Here is an 18,543-nt window from a genome sequence, read left to right on the forward strand (position 1 = left end):
AGTCATGGCAGTGAACCGCCCACCGCCGAAGAACTCATGACAAAAACAAACACACTGGTTTCATGGAGGGTGTGGTGACGTTCAGCAGCAGTTTGACACTTGATGCAACAATGGTGCTGCTGTTTAATTTAGACTGAAGAATTCTCAGCAGACCAGTGGTGGAAGAAATATGCAGGTCTTTTTACTGTAGTAAAAGTACTGATGCCACACTAAATGCTCCACTAAACGTAAAGGTCTTGCATTCAACTCCATTACTAAGTAGAACTATGTGATTATTATCAGCACAATGTACTTAAAGTACTGTACTATTGTGCTGACAAATGTCCTCATGTTTTCTGGAATTCGTATTCCTTCTGCATTAGAGTTTATGTTGTATTTTACTGCTGTACATGTTTATGGGTGTGCTCATTTTAACTCCTTTATATTCTTGTTGGGCAGTGATGTGATGTAACAAAGTAATAATACTTTGCAACAGCACTAAAGTATTTGTACTTTTTAAAATAATTTATGTATTTTAAGAAATAAAATCTTCTTAATACACATCCTTCAGTTTATCAACAAACATCCAAAATCAACACATCTGTAGATAAATGGTTTTCAGTGGCTGAAAATTGTCATCTGAAAAGTAACTAAAGCTGTCAGACAGTATGTATTCAAATGTACCTTGAATTTGAAATCAAGTACAGTACTTGAGAAAAGCTACTGAGTTAAATCCCACCTATCTACCAAACTCCAAATAAATTGAAGAAGTAAAGAACATGTTAAAAACATTTATTCACTTTATACATCTTTACAGTTCCTTTGCCGTCAGAGACAGAGCCGAGGTGTTGACATCAGTGTGCAGGAAGGAATGCATGACAGGTGGCTGTAGGAATGTCTCAGTTTCTGTGGCGACAGGCTTCATACACGGTTGTCTAGCAACGCCTCAATGAGTCTTGAACTGTTTGTAATTGCTGTTGTTACCACAATGAATTTATAACCTGAAAAATGAAAGCAATAATGTTTATTAATATCATAGTATTTTGACATACTTACAGGTCTTCTGACACAAAACAACAAGGGAATCATTCAATAAAAATTTCCACAAAGTTTAAAGACAGTGAATTCATGGCATTGGTCCACCTCCAGTTAATGAATGCCAATTGTTGGTAAGATCTAGGAGTCCTCTGATCCGCTGAAAAGGCTTAAATGTGAAATTTGTCTACAGAAAACTATACAATTAGACACATATGTATCGCAGTTCCAGTCATAATAATTAATTAATTAAGATTTAGTTGGGTTGAAAAGGAGGTTTTCTTTACTTCATTAGAGTATTACAGACCTGTAAAATGCAACTGCTTGTTTGTGATGATTAAAATATTTCAGAGTAAAAGGAAAACCTCACTGACAAAATGATGTTTTGTATATCAGTTAGTCATACTGTGTTACCTTGAATTCATGAAGGAAACACAGTTTTTCTTGCATGCCTGGTATGACAGGTTCAATAAGACTTGGATTATACTGCATGATTTGTTAGAGTTTGTCAATAGATGTTTTGCATTTGTTAAAGGCGGTCCCCAGTATATCAATAAATCAATATATTAATTAATTTCTGTGGAGGCATGCAAGAAAAAATGTTTTCCTCACAAACTCAAAGTAACAGGGAAACATTGATATACAAATTTGAATAATTACTGTAGCTGAATGTGATGTGACAGGCTTGCTTCCTGGTGAAAAATTACATTTCTTCTTGTGGGTGTCAGGTGATTTCCAGGAGTTATGGCATCATATCAGTACTGGTGGATATCTGCAAGTGCAGGAATACTATTCTCCTATAACATCAGCTATGCACATTTACCTCTCTCTCTGCCGAGGAACCGTAGGGCTGCAACCTCAGAGAAGGTGCAGCCACCGAGGAACATGACAAGGATGATGCGCTGAGCGTCACTCTTTGCTTTCAAATCAGCTCCGTTGCTGCCTGATGAGAGATGGAACCTTTAGCATTCATCCATTTAAAATATAACATTATAAAACACACGGCCTACGAGTAGTGCGCTTTAAGCTAACCGAGCACAGGCGTGTGCATGAGCTCCGCTTAAGCACAGCTCAAATGCACATGCTGTGCCTCTCTCCATCTCCCGCCTCTCTCTCTCTCTTTCCTTTTTGCCACAATTGTATTTCATTTGTTATTTACAACATCTATTGCACGTCTGTCCGTCCTGGAAGAGGGATCCCTCATCATCCTCTACCGCTCTTCCTGAGGTTTCTTCCCTTTTTTTCCCTGTTTCAGGGGTTCTTTTTTCAGGAGTTTTTCCTTGGGTGATGTGAGGGTCTAAGGGCAGAGGGATGTCGTACACTGTAAAGCCCTCTGAGGCAAACCATGTTTTGTGATAATGGGCTCTATAAATAAAACTGACTTGACTTGACTTGACATGTGTGCTCAGGCACGCTGGTTGTGCTTGAGACTGTCTGTAATGGTGCATTTTAAATTGAAAGGTTTAAGTGAAACACATGCACTTGGGAAGTGCTGAGCATACGATTGGATCACTGGCAGGTTTCCATACAGATTTGCGCAAAACATAAGCGATATTTTCAAAATGAACCCAATTGCAAGATGACTGCTTTTCCACTGAGTGATGTCCTGCGGCTTCTCCTTTGATCATGTTCAAAACATCAGCAGCTTTATTTCTACTGCAGCCACCGCATTAGCCGTCATTATTTCCACTCCAAGGCCCTGTATGCGTGTTATGGAGCCATAATGGAAAGGCGAGCCCCTTATACATGGGAGCAGCCACGTATAAGGGGATTTCTGGGACATGACATGTTTCCATTAGACGTATCTTATATTTCCAATTTCAATATGCACATTTTGAGGGTTAATGGAAACCCGCCTACTGAGACTTATTATGACTGATTGATTATTCTGTATGGATCAGTAGTAACACATTTTTGTAATCTAACCTGTAACTGCAAATTCATGCCCATTCAGCAGCCTGGTGACTTCTTCGAGCCCCGTCCAACCGTCTCGCTCCAAGACCTGCACATGAGCACACGAGGAATAAAGTTTCATTGTGAGTATCACTGATTTCCTTGGCAGCAAAGAAGTCAGATCCTGTGTAACACATGAATTCCTCTGGTTTACTCACCTGCTCAATAAGTTTGCAGCTCAGAGGGACGTAGGCACCACTGAAGATATAGGCCATGTCTCGAGGGACACGCAGGTCATACTCTTCATCTGACTTCGGCACCTTTGCACAAAATACAATCATTGTTCAGCTTGGTACAAACAAATAACTATTCTGTCAACCTGTGACTTGATGGAAAGTACTTTTGGAGCTAAATAGTAGAGATGATAAATTACCAAGTTGAGCTTTCTGCTTAAGGCTCTGAAATTACTCTTCTTAGCGAGAGAGGAAAAGGCATCAGTCAGCTTTCCTGAAGAAAAACAAAGAAAACAGCAGAAATGATAAGGAAATATGTCTTCTTTAAAAAAAAAAAACTAGCTCAAAACAGGTTAATGCATACAAAGAGAAAAAATGGGGACAGCCTGTTTCACCTGCAGTTTTGTCGTTGACCAGTTTTCCCACTTTGCTCTCCATCACAGTCAGCGTTTCCCCCGGCTGCTGCTCCACCAGCAGACCCAACTGCCTCAGGTTGGCAAATGTGAGCAGGTGGTCCACTCCATAGCCCTGAGGAGGTCAAACACAGAAAATGCTTCATATTACCCATTTTTAGTCACAAGTGAAACTGTGGAATTGGAGGAAGTTATCTCTGGGCCTGTTTCTACACCTGGCCTGGGATGTATTGGCAGCAATTGATATTAACATTTTAAATATGTTTTCTTTAGTGTATTATCACCTGGAAATAAGAATTGTTGTGATTGCGTTACCTGAATGAGTTGTTATCTACTAAGGGAGCAGGTCCCTTTCTACAAAGATCACCATGTTGCACGGCCATGTTTTTACAGTAGCCCAGGTGGGACAAACCAAACACTCCAGGTTCCAGATAGGGACATTAACGTTTTCACGTTATTAGCAGCCCCTCCAAATCGTGAGCATTGGAAAAACGCTATATATATTTTTTTAACCAGTTTTAGTGAGCTGGTCTGTTTGTTTTGAAGAGGAAGAGACCTCTGTGGATAATTCAGCATAATGGCGGCATTGCATCCTCTGTGTCGGTTTGGTGAATCGGCTGAACATGCCCCCAAGAATTAACGCGATGCGTGTACGAGTTCCAATACGTATATAAACAGCAGGGGCAGAGAGGATGTGACAAAGTAAACACAGCACGACAGACAAGTACTCCATTGTCCTGACGGCTTGATTTAGAGGCCTTACGTACCAGTGAAGTCGCAGCTGTTTCTTTTTCTGCCCTATCATTAACATGATAGTGACCTCCTTGAGGCAGCCTGACAAGAGTTTTCTTTTTTACTTCCAGTCATCATGTGAGCGAGCCTGAGGCTGAGCGGTTGGGAGGCTGGGTTAAAGGAAATGCCAGTGCGCTTGCTATAAATGCCCAAGGATGCACAAAATCCGGGTAATTCTATACTGAGAAATAGAGCTCTTTTGGCGTCATCAGCAACCGAGCCACTCTCATAGGAATAGATGGGCCCTGCCTCCAACGGCGTATCAAGAGGTCAACAACATCTACGTAAATTTGGTCTTATTCTTTTAACTGGGTGCAAGCCAAATTGTGTTTGTGTTCACACAAATCACTCACTGCTTCTGTCATCCTACCTTCAGTGAGAATAGAATATATTATGTTATAAAAGAAAAATAGAAAATACAATCAAAAATTACATTTAAAGAAAAAATGGTACTGCACATGAAATATCAAGTTCAGAAAATATTCGACAGGACATGTGAGTGCTCAGTGATTTCTTAAAACAAGGAAAGCCACTCGCTTCACGCAACGTGTCACAATTTGACACACAAGAATGTCGGCTTTTCCCTCAAATGCTGGACCGTGTCGAATTAACTTATGAAGCATTCTCAGAAATATTAACCCTTTGAAACCTGAGCTAATTGACCTGATATCTTTCAAGAACACAAAATGAAGGCAATAAGCAACTTTACAAGATATGACCCAAAAATAGCAAGAAATTAGTAACACGAGACAAGAACATGCCCTGGAAAAAGAAAAAAACAAAAACAAACAAGGAAATAACCTGGAAAAAAGTGCTAAAACAACAGATAAACATATCTCTGTTACAAAATAATAATAACCTTTTTAAAACATTTTTTAAAATGATTTTCTCCCTTTTTTTCAGGTTAATTTCCTTGCCACATTTTACTGATTTCTTGAAATTTTCCTGGCATTTCTTGCAAAGTTGCTTAATGTCCTTTTCCCACATTTTCAAAAAAAAATAAACAAATTTGCTCAGACTTGAAAGGTTTATATCCAAAGCATCTAAAAGCTGCGCAAAAAAAAAAGATGTCAATTCAGGTTTGAAGGGGTTAAATCTCACCTGTAGATACTGCGCTTTTAATGAGCGGTAGTCTTTTGGCAGGAGTCCTGTGAAAAGACACCAACACAATTGTTAATAGAGAGAATGAGTTGATCTTATATATCAAATTACACATTAATACTGTATACATAAAGACTAATCACCATTTTCGGTGATAGAGAGAAGACAGAGCAGCCTCAGACTTTCTATCATGGACACCTAAAGAAAAAGAAAAGAATGAATGCTTTTCCAGCACAATATTACTATTTTGCCAGCTGAGTTTTAACACACCTGTCTGTTAATGTGCTCCTCTATGAAGGAAATGCTTTCACGGATTTCAAATCCCTCAAGTAAAGCTGGAACAGAAAACATGACATCCTCAAGATTTGTTGCAACAGCAACTCTTACAAAAATGTGCAAAAATATTTAATCTCAGTTGAATTTAAGATTTTATCTAATGATGAATGATTTTTACCACTTGTGTTTTTAACTGTTATTAAATGTCATTTTATGCTAAACTGCCTCGCTGACCTGTTTTTATTGTGAGGCACTTTAAGCTGCATTTCTTGTATAGAAGTTGCTATTTAAATAATGATTATTATTATTATTGTTGTTGTTGTTGTTGTTGTTGTTGTTGTTGTTGTTATTATTATTATTATTATCAGAGCTGCCAAGTCTGACGCATTCACTGTGAGAGTCTGGCAATTGAGCATCTTCGCACAGTCACATGCTAATCCCCCCCACATGTTAGTTGATTTATATTCTTATTATTAATCTGAATCTGTAAAGTAACCAAAGTGGTCACATAAATGCAGTTCAGTAAAAAGATTTACCTCAGAAATGAAGAGGAGAGGAGAATACCAGCATACAATGGAAACAGTCCAGTACATGAACCTTAAAATTGTATTTTTAAGGTACAGAGTACTTGAGTAGATTACTTAGTTACATTCCAACACTGTTAACATAAATACAACTCTAGTTAATACATGTTTAATGAAAGCAGTTTTGAAGAACCCCCAGTTTTGACACTTCTGAGGTTCACATTTCAGCTTTCCAGTGACTGAGATGTGTACATTGAATGTAAATAAAGCACCAAAAGTGCATGAAAAAGCACCAAATAAGAGCTTAATGATCAAAATTTTTTCCCATAGGAGGACCCCCTACTGAGGTTAGGTCTCAGCCTTAAATATCCTCAAACCCTAAAAACCATGAAATAAAAATCATGAAATGCTTGCATCATAGCATGAAGTCCTAAAGATTAACTCATGTTACCAAAATCTCTCCAACCCCCCCCACCCCATTTTTTTGCCAGCGACCGAGGGTCCCTTCCCCTGAAGTCTCACTCCAAACTTTGGGTGAAACTTGGCAGCTCTGTTATTATTATTATTATTAATAATAATAATACGTATTATTCATTCATTTCTGTAACCGCTTGTCCTCGTAAGGGTCGCGGGGGGGGCTGGAGCCAATCCCAGCTGTCATTGGGAGGAAGGCGGGGTACACCCTGGACAGGTCGCCAGACTATCGCAGGGCCATTATTGTTATTATTATTATTAAAAGTAACATCAATGGTCGAGGAACACATTTAACTAAAACCTGAATGTAATGAAAGGAAGGAGGTTTCTTCTCACAGTGCTCAGTCTTCAACAGCTCCTGAAAGTCCTGCTTTGTTTTCTTCTTCATTATTGATTCACTAGCTCCGATGTCTGTAAGAGAATGTGCCCTTCAGCAAATATTACCTGAAACACGTGACAATCACTGTGATATAAAGTCTACTGCTGTGACACTCACGGAGGCTAAGAAGTCGATGTTCCTGTTTTAAGCCTTTCAGTTCCTCTGACACAAACGTCTTCATCTGCTTTATGTCCATCCCCCGACGCTTCTGCACAGTTCATACAAGAGAAAATCTGTTAGCTCTTTCTGTCAGCTTCATATCAAAGACTGATGAGGGTCATTTACTCACATCATATGCAGTCTGGAGATTCCTGGCTTTCTGACTCAGGAACCCAAAAACGTTGGAGAAATGCTCGTTTCTGATTTCATTGAAGACCTACAAGACATAAGTTCAAAAAGACATTTATCTTAAAGGCTGGCCCCGTCTGGTTTCTTTTCCAGCTTTTATAAAAGGAAATGCCCACTCGGCTTTTGGCAAAAAAGCAGTGACGTAGGTAAGAGCGTTGATGAAAATAACTAAAGGGATAGTTTGGAGATCCTGAAGTGAGAATGTATGAGGTACTTCTCCAAAGTTAGTGCAGTACTGTCACTGCTTTAACCTGCCGTCAGACGGCCCTTTCCAACGGAAAACTGAAGTTGTACCTTTGCTCCCGTCTCACCAGCCTTCACTGACAAACACAGAGATATGACCTTGCAAAACAGGCTAGCTGCTGGTCTACCGCTGCCTCAAACAGTTAGTTTGTCTGTGTTATGGTGTGACTTTTTTTGACTGTCTTCAGTATAGGTCATAGAGCCCGCCCCTCCATATTAGTGAATGGACATAGGCTAAACTAATAACTCAAAATACACACAAATATCTTTTTCCCCAAAAGATGGTTTCTGTCACTGAAGGTAGCTCTCATCAACCCTGATGTTTGTTTAAGTGATCATTTTTATGATAGGTTTGGTTTTAATGAGTTATTCGATTCTACAAAAGGAGGTTCTTTCACCATGATTAAAAGTTGTGACAGTCAATCCATGGGCTCGCATTCAATGGGGTTGCCCAAAATTGGTCAGACAGTGTGTGTTGGCAGTAACTTTCCTCCACGGAAATGGCTACTGCGCAGACTCTGGCTCTGAATGATGTCACCAGTGCAAGATGGCAGCAGACGTATCCAGGATATTTTATCTTCACTTAAGCATAGTGGGGTTAAATGGAGACGCATCGCCTATCTTTATATACACTCTATGAACCAAACTGCATCCGCCGCAGTACACTGCTTTGCTTATTTGCCAGTTGGGGGGTTGGAAGAATATAAGTCATGGCAGATTGATAACACACAATTCTCAAAGACAGCATGACTCAGTGACAAAGAAAACATTATGTGAGCTGGAGGGCTTATATGCAGTGATGCTATCATGCAGAAACCTACACCCAGACATCCTGTTAGAAAGGCTGGGGAAATGAGTTTAATGCTATAACCCACATACTTAAGCCAAAAGCTGAATGAATACAGACGAAAACTACTGAGAACATATATATATATATATATATATATATATATAATGATATAAAAATAATGTAATGTAATAAATGTCAGCACCAACCTACCTTGTCCTGTGAGTTAAGCATGACTTTTACACTTTTGTCAGAGGACGTAACATCAGGTCCAAACTCCACACATCCTGCAGAACACATGCTGCGATCAAACATCAACACATCAACAGTACACAGGCATGCACAAACAGATCCACAATTAGACTGTCATTCTACAGCTACGGCATTTAATTCTACAAGGAAACAGTGCAGTCTGAGCTGGAGCTGTGGGTATTGACGTTGGTTTTATTATGATTCCACAAAATACTGGCTCCAAAATAATGTCTTAAAATGTCTTACTAAAAAGCCAAAAAAAAATTCTAATGCAGCATGGACAAATGCAAGCCAAACCCAGCATCTGACAAAATAGAAAATGAGCAGTTTTTAAAAATAAAATATCCTCGTTAAAGATATCATTTTGTCATTTGACATTAGTGATAGAAAAATGTTATTTTACTGACGTCTAAGTACAACAGCCTGGTTAACAGCCAGTATTAATGATTCATGATCAAATTATTAGTTGATGCTTGTTAAGTTGTCTGTCAGAAACAGACAAATATGTAGATGAGAGTGACTAAACTGTAAACTTCAGCTCTGTTCAGACACAGTGCAGGTGATGATGGAGAGCAGTCCATGAGAACCATCAATCCATGTTACACTACTCTCTACTGAGTTTGCTGTTTCCTGTTTGGTGCTGGAGAGAGCGCACCTTTTGGTTGCTGTCAATTTTCACAACGTTGTAAACACACCATTTACATGAGTAAAGACTAATAACTTACAAAAATGTTAAACATGTTTGACTTCATCAGAACTGAAAGACCATACACTGTATATAAATATGGATGTGATAGTTCCCCCAAAGTGAAGCCAAAACTTCTGGATCGCACCCTGGTGGCTAGCTGCAATACAGGTCATAAGCACCACCCCCTCTATGTTAGTAGATGGGACATGGATTAAAACTGAAAACTCAAAGGACGTGTTAAATACATTTTTCACAAAGATGGTTTGTGTCATTTGTGGTAGTTCTTATCACCCTGATGTTTGTTCATTTTTCTGATAAGTTTGGTTTTAATTAGTTATATGATGCAAAAAAAGGGATTTTATGACATGATTCACAGCTGCGTGAGCCAATCTATGTGTGTGTGTGTGTGTGTGTGTGTGTGTGTGTGTGTGTGTGTGTGTGTGTGTGTGTGTGGTTGTGTGTGTGTGCATTCAATGGTGCTGCTCAGAATTGGTCAGATGGGTGTATAAGCAGGAACTTGATAAGCGGGGATCATTGCTGTACAGAGTCTGGCTCACCAACAAAGGCTGGCAGAAGCCATCTCTAGGATATTTTGGCCTCATTTTTGTACAGGGGGAATAAGTGGAGAAGGGTCATCCATATTTGGACAGTTTATGATCAAGACGAGAGAAAGACTGAAAACACTTTGGATGAAGCTTTATGATCACCTTACACCAAATGATCAAAATAGTGGGAGCACGCCACAACTCTCGCAAAACTCTCATTAATTTATCCCAACGTCAGAAATCTGTCTGTGACGGTTGTATTGCTTAGAAAAGGTTGGGTGTACGGCCAGCATAATGTGGACAAAGTGCCAGTGGACGGATATTCAATTCTCCAGAGGACACTTTGATACTCACCACATTTGATTCTAAAAATATCATCCACGAGTCCCTCATAGACAACTTGTGAGCACAGAGGAGTGACAAAGTCCACATCTGCAGAGAACGTGAAAATGTCAGGGAGGACAGAAAGCACAGCTCAGCATGTCATCCACTGCACATAAAAGACACATGTCTTCTTACCTCTGTCTATAAGAAAAACCTTTCCTATCTCAGCTTGGCGAGCTTTTTGTTCTCCCTCTTCCACCTGCTCCCTCCACGACTCGTACGCCATCTGGTACCACACACAGCAGAAACATTATAAAGCCCAAACACATCACAGTGGAACTTGGGAGCTCAACTACATGTAATGAGTTTTTGCTCTCCAATCATACTGCACCTTGGAAAATCTTCCAATCCCGTAGACCTTTGAGAACGGGCCGTAAAGGGAGTGCAGGAGGTGCAGAGCGCTCCCGGCTGTCCTCACCCAGCGCTGGTCCCCCGCCTGTGGGATCACATGAACCTTCATAAAGCAGCTGTGCTGCTACTTGGCTGCTACAATTACAATTACCTATACAGTGGTTCATTTTGCCATTGGTGCTGAAACAATTATTCTTTCACTACCCAGAATTTTCGACAGGATCTTATAGTCCACATTAAGCAAGGTGATTGGCCTGTAGCTGCTGCACAGCAAGGGGTCCTTATCTTTATTCAAAAGAAGAATGATTGTAGCATTAGTCTGTGTTGGAGGGAGATGGCCCCTAGACACTGCGTCATCATACATATCCCGCAGAGCAGGAGAAAGGAGGGGAGCAAACTTCATGTAAAATTCTACGGTGTAGCCGCCCGGGCCCGGAGATTCGACGCTTTGCAAGGTTTTAATCGCCCCTTCAATCTCATTAGTTGATATTGGCCCACAAAGCCTCTCCATCATGTCACTGTCAATTACCAATTTTATTCATGGTATTATTTATGTTGGCTTGAGAGCAATCAGAAGTGTACAAGTCAGACTAGAATTTAGCAAATGTTTGGTTAATGAATTTCGGATCTGAATGATCGTCTCCCAATGAGGATTTATTACAAGGAATGAGCCTGGAGGCAGCTACAGCTCTGGCTTGCTGAGCTAGAAGCTTGCCTGCCTTGTCTCCTGATTCAAAAACCTGTTGTTTTGACTTGAGGAACTGTAACTCCGCCCTATTCGTTGTGAGAAGGCCGAACTCTTTTTGTAACTGTAAACGTGTTTTATAAAATAATGGGTTAGGGAAATTAGCATAACTATCATCGATTTCCTTGAGCTTCTCTAACAGTTCTAGCTGCCGAGACTCATCCCTCTTACTAAGTTGGGCTGTGTGTGATATTATATGGCCTCTTAAGTATGCCTTAAAAGTTCCCCATAGGGTCCCTCTTGACACATCAGGTGTGTCATTAATTTAAAAAAATGAGGAAATGGTCTGCTTTAGCGAATTTATGAGTGAGTCATCCGCTAGCAAATATGAGTTAAATCTCCATTGTTTGGGAGTGGGGCTATGATTGACAAAATGTATGTCTAATGAAGTGGGGGCATGATCAGAAATTATTATATTGTGATATTTGCATGAATATATGTCGGAAACTAACGTGCTATCCAAGAGAAAAAAGTCTATACAAGAGTAAATATGATGTAACTTGAGGAAAAAAAAAGAAAATGACTTTTTGCCTGGAAATGTATGCCTCCAGGGATCAGACAGGCCCAACTCTGCTGCAAAGTTGCTTAACAGCTTGGCTGATTTGGTTAGGGAGTAAGGTTTGGTTGAGAATCTGTCGAGATCAACATTTTGTACAAAATTAATGTCCCCACCAATGATAATATGGTAAGTCTCAACATTTGGTAAAGTAGTAAAAAGCCTAGAGATGAAACGCTCGTTATCCCAGTTAGGTGCATAGATACTTACTAAGACTACCTGGGTGTTAAAGAGCCTGCCTGTCACAATGACAAATCATGCATTGGGGTCAGTAATGGTACTTTATGGTTCAAATTTTAAGTTGTTGTGAATTAATATCGCTGCCTTTACTAGCTCTTGCATTGAATTCAGGGTGATATAGACAGCTAAACCAGCCCCTCTTAATGCGCAGGATCTCTCCACGGCGGAGAAGTGTCTCCTGCAAGAAGACTAGGTCTCCTTTGAGGTCCTGAAGGGACAACTTGACGGAGGAATAAACAAGGGAAAGAAAAAAAAAAACACACACACAACCTCCACCCGTGCCCTCGCACGCACACACCCGAAGCTCTCTTCCCACAGAAAACAAAACAAACATGTTACCATTGCACTTAGGTGCCTAGCTGTTGGAACTCTCCTGGAATCCTTCCGAAATTATCTCGTCATATCTCCTCATCAAACAGCAGCGGGTTAAAAGTGAACATGAAAAAAACTCAACCTCTTGACAATGTAAAGGCTTCTGACTCCCTTCAGTAACAGTGCTCGCACTTGAAAGTTGAATACACGGCAGCCTGCTTAACCTGGAAGTTGAAAACAGACGGTCTTAAAACGTCTCAAAAACGGTAAACAAACACCCGCCCGTCAAACTAACTCCAAAACGGTGGACAGCTACAAACGAGGAACAAAGCTGCCAGAACGTTATTAATGAAATGAAACAGACAGCATATCAGCACATACTTTTACCAGTATGGTAAAAAGAAATAGGCAGAGCCCGGGCTAATGAGACCAGTAAGGCACTAACCTGTGTTATTCTGCAGGGTTTTAAGTGCAGTTCACGCTCACTTTTAACATCAGGAAAATATCAACACATTTAATTCAAATGAAATGACGTTAGCTGACAACCTGGACGGTCCACAGGCCCATTTACCGAAATCAGTTTTTATTTATATCAGCCCAATATTATTTTTTTCTGCTAAAATCTGACCAACTGTGAAGGTTCATTATTGTTTTCTCTTTTCCATACCAATTTATTGTCCAGATTTTATACATTATGCACTTTATCAGTCAGATGCTGATTTTAAGCTGCAACTACCAATTAATTTCATTAGCAATTAATCTTCCACTACTGTCTTGATTAAAATTTTCAACAAAAAAAAACTGAAAAGATTTCCTGCAGCCCAAGTTGATATATTTAAATTGGACAAAAAGTCCCAAACTAAAAGAGATTCAGATTAAAATAATAGAAAACTAACAAAACCAGCAAATGTTCACACACTAAAAGCTGGAACCAGTAAAAAAAAAAATTCTTAAAAAACAAACCACTTTTTAAAATGATCAGTTAATTAATCAACCAATCAGTTCCATGCACATTATTTACCAGGAAGTTGTCTCGAAAGAACTCTGGCAGCTCCAGACTGATGATGTCGTCATCCAGTGGAAGGAGATAGAAAGACCACTCATCAGTAGTCACATCTGAGAGAGGACAAAAACCAGCTGAACACTTCTTCTCAGCAACACTGAACACTGCTGCTACAGAAGGATGCTCACCTCCAAAGATCCCCTGCTCCTCCAGCACCGCCTCACACGCGTAGAACTGGAGGACACAATGGAGTCAACAGATTACTATTAACAACTGTGACCAAAATAAATCATAACAGAGCCTGAGCAAAACAGCAGAGCAGTAAATACCCTCTGAGGAGTAAAGATGATCTTGTATCTTCTAAATTTCCCTGCTGCCTTGTCTGCATTGGCCACATCTGGAACAGCAAGGAATAATGAATAAAATACACATGAAATTATTGATATCAGTGCAGAGTAGCCAAGGAATGCAGGAGAAATGGTATAATTTAGGATAAAGGAAAAATCTTTAGTTTTAGCCTTTGCCAATTTGCTCAAATTTTCGGCGCAACAATCACTAGGAGGCACTGGTGCATCAGTTTCTGGAGACTATGAGCCAACTGCCTTCACAAAGTGTTGTGTGTGTGTTGTAATACTTATTCTAAACTTCTTATGTACATTTTGCCCGATTAAAAAAAAAAATATATATATATATATATATATATATATATATATAAATTGATTAATCTATCACAGAAAAAATAACGCATTAAAAAACAATATGCAATGAATTAATCACGTTCCGTGGTGCACTTTGACCTGTTGCCTCATTGAAATAGTGAAAGTAATGACAACTAAACTAAAAGTAAACATTTTAAAACAATAAAAAACACTAAACTGAACTACAACAAAACTTAAAAACAAAATAAACATAAAAACCAATGATAATAGTAAATGGAAAATAAATACAGCTCCTTCCAGTTGTTCTTTTCAGTGGTGCTATTGTTGGCACAAAGACAACCAGGTTCCTCTCCATTATTTTCAGAGCCTAGTAACTACCAACAAAGGACACACTGCAATGTTTTCTTTAGTTACTTCAGTTGTTCCAGCGTCTGCAGTGTCTGATGTATGTATTTAGTCTCTCTGACTGCTTAACTTTGCCAAAAATAAAACCTTTTTATAAAAAATATTGCATTAACATGTAAACCAGTCAGCTGTTTGATCAGCTGAGAGCCAAGGAACACTTTCAGGGAACCAATCTAACCAAACTAAACCAAAAAAAAAACGCTGATCGTGAAATTACTTAATAGCCACTACATTGTGCAATCAACGTTTCCTTCATAGTGATGAATTAAAGGAAAGAGCTTGTCTGTTTATATTTCAAAAGATTGTTATAAAACTGTTTAGCTATAACTGAGCCTTCATTCATAAAAGAGGAAGCCAGCTCTACTCACCACATATCCATTTGACAGTTTGTATTCTTGGCCGGATCAGAAAACAGAGCCTATAAGAGAGTAATGCCACATTTTAGACAGTCACATCCGGGGTGTGTGTGTGTGTGTGTGTGTGTGCATGGAATGATGTGACAAGTATGCAGGCTGCAGGGCTTACTGATCTGAAGTGCTGATAACAGGTTTATATTCCACTTTGTAGAGTTTGTCGACTTCATGTTGCTGTAAATTAAATAAAAAACAAAGGTTTTGACAAAGATATTACACTGCATTTTTTTCTCAACAGTTTCTCAATCTCAAGAGCCAGTAGAGTCATATCTGATGATGATTGCTCACCTTTAGTGTTGACACATTAGCAATACGATCCAACGGGCTCATCAAATCTGCCTCGATGAAGAGGTCCTTTTTCCCCGGCAGCTGTGGGACAAACGGAGAGGGAGGAATTGCTTTCGATTTTGTACAAACCAGATTGTCTGCCTGTTAGAATGAACTCTTTGCAGCGTTAACGAGCAAAACCATTTATTTTACAGTCTCAACCAAGTGTGGAGCACAGCAGATATGGAAAAGAAGAGTATTCACTGACTGTGTTGGACTTGTTTGCTACCTTTAACACTGTTATTTATTTGTCAGTATTATATTTTTCTTTTTGTCAACAAATTGACGAAAAGACTTTTGTCATCAGGACCCCTCGACTTTGGAGTGCCCTGCCTGAGGCTCGCAGAATCAGTGACATCTTTGAAATCACTCCTTAAAACTCACTTTTACAGACTTGCTTTTATGTGATGTCAACTTTATTTACTTATTCATTCATTTTTTTTATCTCTCTTCCGCTATTCATTTTACTGCTTTAACTCCATTCATCTGTTCCTTATTGTCAAGTACCTTTTATTGCAATTTTGCACGAAAGGCGCTTTATAAATACAGTTGAATTGAATTATCCTTCTAATTTCCTGCTCTGACCATCTTTTCATGTTTTAATTTAGTTATCTGTTCACTTGTCTCTTATTCATCTGATTATATCTGTGTTTTATCCCCACTGATGTGATGGTGTCTTATATTATTTTTATCGGCTTTTATTCATACATTTTCGACAACTTTAATCATGTAGTATTTTAACTGCCTTTCAAGATATGCCTTTTTCATCACCTTTCTTTTCACTATTCTATCACACTATTCTTATTAACCTTTTGTGTTTGCATGTTGTTCTTGCTTTTTTGTTTGACTTTTATAAACCTTTCTTTGTTTGGCATGTTTGTTGATGTTTATTTTATTACTCCCTGAGTTCATTCATCACTATTATTATTATTATAAAACCTATTACTGCGTAGTCTGTCCCTTTGTACTCTCCAACATCCCATCCTGTTTGAGGCACTCAGCTCTGAGCTCACTGGTTCCTACTGAAGATGTAAATCTGTAAAAACTGGTCAAATAACACATTGTTTTATTTTATAGAAGCCTCAAAAGTTTCTTACACCAGTTGCTCACTGTACTTTTTTATCAAACAAACAGGAGGAACATGAGTATTTGTGTGACAGCATGTGGGGGTGAATACTTCTCTTCCACCATTGAATACTTTTTTAAATATATATTCATATAAAGCAATTAAATGTTTACCATGTTCAGCTTTGTAGTCCTTGTGTTTAGCTGTTATGTCTTTTTCTGTGTATATACATATAAATAGTCAAATTGCTTGTGTAATGTTACATACTTTATGGCAGTGATCCTCAGCTTATGGCCCGCAGGCCAGATCTGGACCTGATAGGGTGCTGGTGCCTCCCCCAACCATTTTCTAATTCACAGTAAAAAGTGATTCAAGCTGGGCATTGTTGTTGTATTTTAAGTAGGGCTTTCAAGCAGTTAAGTATAATCTAATTAATTACATGCTGTGTGATTAATTAATCTAAATTAATCACGTACATCAATATTTGCCGTGAAAATACTTTAAAAATGTCAATGCAGTTGAACTTTGGCAGTGAATCAAAGAATAACTGAATAATTTTTAGTACGGTTAATGCAAATGACTGAAGTTTCCACTCACTGTCTATGATGCGTGCAGTAACACTGAGGTCATTGTGATTGCTTACTGAAAACCAGTGATCCCCAGTTAGTACAATATATTCACCCCCGGCACTACATCTTTTTCCTCTTTTCTCTGATGTAAAGCTGCTGGATTTTGGAGATGATTGTGCTTCTCGGTGGCAGCTTTCAAAGCTGTGTCAGAGGATGCTATCTGTAAAGCCTCTGCTAACCCCTGTCCTCTACCCCCAAAATGTCCTGCAGTACTTGATGGTACAAAAATTCATATTACAAAGCCACTGTGGCCTTCAATGATGCACCCTGTCAAAGGGCACCACAGCACACAATTAATCAGCATTCATTTTTTCTTAAAGTTATTTTTTCTGTTGTTAATTAATAAAAAAAAAATTTAAAAAAAGCCTAGAAAGGTCCTAAAATCATAGAAACTTCCAAAAATCCTAGGAACATTCTAAAAAACATGAAACCTCCTAAAATCCTAGAAATGCTGCATAATCTGAGAAACATCCTAAAATTCAAGAAACTTCCTCAAATGTTGTAAAATCATAAAAATGTCCTTAAATCATAGAAACATCCTAAAATACTACAGACATCCTGAAAATTCTAGTCCCTACCCAGAATTCTAGAAAGGTACAAAAATTCATTAAAAAAAATTAACTCCTACGATCATAAGGACTTCCTAAAATCCTAGATGTCCTAAAATCAAAGAAATGCCCTAAAAAACTTCCTTAAATCCTACATATGTCCTATAAGATAAAAAAAAATGTTATAAAATCCTAGAAATCTCCTAAAATCCTACAAACATATATGGGGCTTTTGTGACTGGCCCCCGGCCCCCTGTCATTTTGCCCCTAAGCAAAGCCAGCTGAGTTTCCCGGCGGTTCTGATAACGGATGCTTTTTTTTTTTTTTTTTTTTGCATGCCGGTCATTTTAGTGGTGGTGTCGTCTGCAGCTGGAGCCAGGTGGCAGCCAGACTCGTTCCTACCTGTTCCAGTAGGTAGATGAGCTGATCTCTGGCCAGCCTCTTGAGAAGAGAGAAGTCAGGAAGCTCCGGGGAATCTCTCCTGCCACAGTGAGCCATGCTGGGCCACAACACCGGACACAACCCAAGAGTCACTCATAAACTGCACACAGGAAAACTACTGCTAGAACGACTTCAGAAACACAACATGTAAAGACAGAGAGGCTACAAGCAGCAGAAACAGAGATTAATTCAACAATATGTGCTCTGGTGGACCAGCTAGCTAGGTTAGCTTGTCGGCTAAAAACACATCCTTCACACCACACGATTTTTAGAGACTAGCATCGAAATGCTGTTATATAGTTACACAAAAATTATTTCAAAAACATATTAATTGATTAACAGATCTCGAGGAGGGGATACCTGTCAAAGCATCAACAAAAGAGGGCGTTTAGCCGACATTAAAAGCTGCCTGCTTCCGCTCCCAGCTAAAAGAGCGGAATTGATCCCATGATCTTTTTCTGCAGTTTCCCCCCGGACACCAGAGGAGACGGACTGCTACGCC

General features: G+C 39.1%; 1 protein-coding gene across 4 annotated transcripts; it reads right to left on the bottom strand.

Moving 5' to 3' along the window:
- Positions 1–755: 755 nt before the first annotated feature.
- On the bottom strand, positions 756–18,536 carry vps33b (VPS33B late endosome and lysosome associated). Of its 4 annotated transcripts, none has more exons than XM_088081413.1 (24): positions 18,402–18,536; positions 18,003–18,141; positions 15,319–15,399; positions 15,143–15,204; positions 14,986–15,035; positions 13,883–13,950; positions 13,742–13,787; positions 13,572–13,687; positions 10,678–10,782; positions 10,482–10,572; positions 10,317–10,394; positions 8,691–8,764; positions 7,389–7,475; positions 7,217–7,307; positions 7,057–7,131; positions 5,717–5,781; positions 5,590–5,644; positions 5,447–5,493; positions 3,536–3,668; positions 3,341–3,414; positions 3,126–3,227; positions 2,941–3,016; positions 1,838–1,957; positions 756–980 (listed from the first exon to the last, which is right to left on the bottom strand). In XM_088081413.1, exons 2-24 carry the CDS (start codon positions 18,096–18,098, stop codon positions 901–903), a joined length of 1,872 nt encoding a protein of 623 aa, XP_087937539.1. In that variant the 5' UTR covers positions 18,099–18,141; positions 18,402–18,536; the 3' UTR covers positions 756–900. The 4 variants fall into 4 exon arrangements, with proteins under 4 accessions (XP_087937539.1, XP_042341006.1, XP_087937547.1 ...); XM_042485072.2 differs by having other exon boundaries at positions 13,572–13,666; positions 18,402–18,535; XM_088081421.1 differs by having other exon boundaries at positions 18,003–18,099; positions 18,402–18,533.
- Between the last annotated feature and the right edge of the window lie 7 nt (positions 18,537–18,543).

This window comes from Plectropomus leopardus, chromosome 1 (genome assembly GCF_026936395.1).
Source record: "Plectropomus leopardus strain MGB_pleo_1.0 chromosome 1, ASM2693639v1, whole genome shotgun sequence".
Taxonomy (NCBI): Eukaryota; Metazoa; Chordata; class Actinopteri; order Perciformes; family Serranidae; genus Plectropomus; species Plectropomus leopardus.

Coding starts and splice junctions, on each gene's coding strand:
- vps33b (XM_088081413.1), bottom strand. CDS start 18,098: ATGGCTCACTGTGGCAGGAGAGATTCCCCGGAGCTTCCTGACTTCTCT. Junction 8,765..10,316: donor TATTTTTAGAATCAAATGTG/GTGAGTATCAAA, acceptor TGTGTTCTGCAG/GATGTGTGGAGTTTGGACCT. Junction 1,958..2,940: donor GCATGAATTTGCAGTTACAG/GTTAGATTACAA, acceptor ATCTCTCATCAG/GCAGCAACGGAGCTGATTTG.